The following is a 4,366-nucleotide window of genomic DNA, read 5'->3' as shown; positions in this document are numbered from 1 at the left end:
CGTGAAGTCATGTGACCGTGCTGTAGTTCCTTTATAGCCCAACATTAGCCGCCTTTAGCTTAGCGGTGGAGACGTGAAGTCATCTTTTACTCAAGTACAAATCAAACAAGATCTGAGTACTTCTACTTTTATCAAGTACAAGATCTGAGTACTTCTACTTTTATCAAGTACAAGATCTGAGTACTTCTACTTTTACTCAAGTACAAGATCTGAGTACTTCTACTTTTACTCAAGTACAAGATCTGAGTACTTCTACTTTTACTCAGAAAAATGGCTTTACCAATCAAGATGTCATTTAAAAAAGCTCATGGTGGCGAGCTTAGTTTACACTACACACAAGTATATTCTTAAAAAGGCCATTATAGTTTGAAAGTATATTTTGAAGACGTTTCTAAGGAAATGATGCATGACTCTTACCTGTAACAGGGAATTCATTGAGTGTTGCATTACTGATTTTACTGAATCAAAATATCTGAATACCGTTGAAGGAGGTTTCATGAGTCTTTATTTATACAAAAACAAAATGATTAATGTCAGGTGTTGCTTATACAGTATAGCGTACAGGCCAAAACAACAGCTCCCAATCAGCTGATTCTCATTGTAAAGCATTCAAACTGGATCGAGATGATTGTAAAAATGACAACAAAACACAAAATGGAAACTGAGCTGTAATTAAAAATGAAAAAAGAGAAACAAATGCAACGGATGAAACCTTGTTTAAACCCAAATACTATTAATCTACTTCATGAAATGTTCCACCAGTACAGTTTCACTCACCAGGAACATAAATACAGCAAGTCGTGAAATGAAAGCTATACAGGAAGTGCGTTCAGAATAAGACACTGTGCTAATATATATCAACAGCACTACGTGAGATAAGCTTCTACAGAAAAAGTCTCCTCTAATAATCACTCCAGGAGAATACAGCCAGCCACTAAACCTCAAAATAAAATATATATCAAGCAGCAAAGCCGGACGAAATACAACATTCATACGTCGAATATCAGCAAAAAGCGTTAAAGCCACTACATCCACTTTCACAAGAGTAATTACAGTCTGACGTCCACGATCTTTATAAGGGACTGTGTTACTGTTAAGTTCATGCTAAGTTTTATTTGTTTTATCCGCTGCTGCTGTTGCTCAATACAACTGTTTTTTAGCTTAAATCAAAGCCTCAAAGTTGTATTTGAATTCCAAAGGAGATCCAAAACCCTTTGGGGAAATGTGTTTATAATGTATCGCAACAGACGTGGTTAATTTCACTTTTTGAAATAAGCTTTGGATAAAAGTGTCCCCTAAATGAATGGTGTAAAATGTAATGTTGAATATTTCCATTTGGTGCAGCCCTTTCTCAGAGGAAACTTGTTTACGATATTTAAAAACACATCAAAAGACAGATTTGAGGTTCTTTTTGAGTGTTTTTTTCATCAACAATATCGCAAGTTGATATCGGCTCGTCGTGTAATGACGTTGGTACGGTGGCCCTGAAGGTCAAAACACAACATGTACGAAGTTGTGTTTTATGAAATATTTTACTGTCATTTTAAAATGCACTTTGGATCCTCAGGGCCACCGTACTTTGGTGACAACGTTATCATTTGTTAACGAAATTACCATTGCATTTCGTATATTTCTTTTAAAATCTTGGGACAGATCTGACGCTCCCAACAAACACAATTATAATTTAGTTGAACTATTATTAAGGTGACTACACTGTAATTGAATGTTAACTTGGTAGCCATAATTTACTCAACTTCCTGCCCCTGAACATTTCACTCGGTTTATCCCGGGTGCAATGAACTCTGGGTAATGAAGTCCCAAACCTTTCCCATGTGCAGCTTTAGCGTCTATCCAAGCGATCGCTGATGCTGCTTTCAAGCGCCTCTAAACTTCCCACTATTTTGCATACAGAAACCAGTCTGACGTTTAAATCCATTATCCGTTATTTTATCTCCTCAGCGGGCGTCTCAGAGACCAGCTGAGGCCCGCAACGACCGAATTTCACCTCCCAAATGTTTGGCAGTATGTACAACATTATATGTACATCCAGATAAAAGATCAGTACCCGAACTCCAGATCAACATTCATCGTCCTCAATCAACCATTTCTTTACCTTCCAGGCGTCCAGTGCTAATCACTGCTTATAATCCCACAAATGTAGACTCCACAAATTAACCAAACAAACTTGAAACCTGATTTTCATCATTTGAAATAAAGATTCTTACATTCATGTCACGCTGTTTGAATCATATAATTCCACACCCTGACACTTTGATAAATGACCAGTTCGCGTTCGGATGAGTCCCGAAAAGCCCACTTCAAGAGTTTTCTTTCGTCTTTAATACATTCTTGCAGATAAGAGTGTCCATCATCGTGGATGTCGACCAATCGCAGACCTTCTCTCTAAATCCTCAACGTTTCGAGGTTCCCCCGATTTGCCCGCCTCCTTTTCCAATTCCATCTTACTTTGTGTATTCGTCCTCTGGTATCCGGGTCGCGCCTGCTTCTTCCACCGGACCTTCTCTCTTGGTTTCCATCGCAACTTCAGTGTAGGCAACTGGTTTCTCCTCCGCTGGGACTTTAGCTTCGGCCTCTGCTTCTGTTTCGCCTTCGGTTTCAGCCTCGGCGCCTTCCTGCCCTTCAGCCACCGCCCTCTCCTTCTTCAGTTTGATGCGAAAGGTCTCTCTGCTCGGCGCTTTCTTGGCGATGTTGTCCTTCAGACGCTCTCCGGACTGTTTCAGGCGTTCGCCGGCCTGATGCATCTTGTCCCGACGCTCGTGAGGCATCACCTTCTCCCCCAGGTTGTGGAACTTGGTGCCCAGGTTTCCTCTGGTTTTGCTCATGTTCTCCTTGGAGAAAGCGGCCTTCAGGGTCTCGCTGCTCTTCACCATGGATTGTTTCATGCGGGTGGCTCTGGAGGGGTCGGCCTCGTCAACGCTCAGGTACTCTTCATCCGAGGAGAGGTCGGCGGGGACGTCGTAGATGTCGGGTTCGACCTCCACTCCATCCAGGCCGGTTCCTTTGGGAGACTTTGTGACGGCCACTGATGGGATCTCAGCCTCGCCCTGCGGAGAAGAAAGTAAACGGAATACAGTCAGGACAAAATGAATGTACAGAAACGCCATTTCTGAAAATATTCTCAGAAATCTGACCTATTTTTCTTTTTTTACTCTGATAATTTTCCCATGAATGACATTATATCTGCTTTTATAAAAGTCAGCCTGGGCAATGTCGCAAAGCAATGGTAAGAGCTGCTTTACGCATATGCTGAATTTTCTATCCTACTTTTGCACCAAGACAGTACATAGCGATACAACTAAACAAATCATACCACCAGACCCAGGTACGCAACTCCCTATCTCTCGTAGGTCAACCTGGGCAATGTTGAATAGTAATTGTCATAGTTGCTTGGTGGTAGTATTGTTTTTTTATGAGTTTTGCACAAAGACTGTAAAAAGAGGTGGATGTAGTCTCCATGACGTCATCCATTGGTTTTTGCATACGTTTAAAGTACTTTTTAAGTCTCTTTGTGGTTGTTTTGACTCTGGTTGTAGTTGTCTGTGAATGTACTTGCAACTAACTTATTTGTAGAAGTATTTGTAGTTAACACGTTTACATTATCTCCCTGTAGTCTTTTCATGTCCCTACAGAGACTCTTTCTGGTCAATTTGAGTATTTTTCCTGGTGGATACATTTCACATGTCCCTAACACTTTCAGCCAATAGCCTTTAATTGCATCCCATGAAGGAAAAACATGTTTTATCTGCTAGGCTAAACATGTCCTAGACATTTTTCCACGCACAGAAACACGGAAAAAGAGGATTTTAAAAAGCACTTTAAAGTTGAGTCCTGCAGGACTTTGAATCTTGGCATAGTTACCTCTGAATATGTTAATGTTCTTGCATTGGTTCTCTAAAGAGGCAATAGCACTGATATGTTAATAAAATGTCACACTGCTCATGCCGACATTTCATTTTACAAGGACCCTATCCCTGCACACGGAGATGAAATCAATACCCGTCTTCTCATCTGTCTGTTATGAATTACTTGCTAAGTTGCTGCAGGTCCAGATAGAGAACATGATATTCCTCAGAGAGTCCTGCAGCCTCTGAAAACATGAGATCAAGTTTTATTCTATTTTTACGGAGGACGGGTAACTGAGACTCGTCCAGACAGGAACTCAAGATGGCCGACGACTGGTTCTGGCAGTGTGGGGAATGTTGATCTCTATCTCAACAACTAAACAAAGCTGGAGTAATGAGTCCCAAAACCTGGAAATGAGTCAGCGTTTTTGCACTTACTGCTCTCTATTCTCTAGAAGTTAATGAGTTTTTAATGCGTTGTTGGGATTGTCAAAATAATGTTC

At 40.8% G+C, this 4,366-nt stretch overlaps 1 protein-coding gene across 1 annotated transcript; it reads right to left on the bottom strand.

The window, feature by feature from the left end:
• Positions 1 to 488: 488 nt before the first annotated feature.
• LOC104942958 (muscle-related coiled-coil protein-like) lies at positions 489 to 3,125 on the bottom strand. The gene has a single exon (XM_010768274.1). It carries the CDS (start codon positions 3,123 to 3,125, stop codon positions 2,463 to 2,465), a length of 663 nt encoding a protein of 220 aa, XP_010766576.1. The 3' UTR covers positions 489 to 2,462.
• Between the last annotated feature and the right edge of the window lie 1,241 nt (positions 3,126 to 4,366).

The sequence above is a fragment of the Notothenia coriiceps genome, unplaced genomic scaffold, assembly GCF_000735185.1.
Source record: "Notothenia coriiceps isolate Sejong01 unplaced genomic scaffold, NC01 NC01_scaffold00005497, whole genome shotgun sequence".
NCBI lineage: Eukaryota > Metazoa > Chordata > Actinopteri > Perciformes > Nototheniidae > Notothenia > Notothenia coriiceps.
The sequence above is the reverse complement of the archived record's forward strand: the minus strand, read 5'-3'. Positions and strand labels throughout refer to the sequence as shown.

What these genes read in the sequence shown, in the direction of transcription:
- LOC104942958 (XM_010768274.1), bottom strand. Translation starts at nt 3,125, where the DNA reads ATGGCGTTTCTGTACATTCATTTTGTCCTGACTGTATTCCGTTTACTT.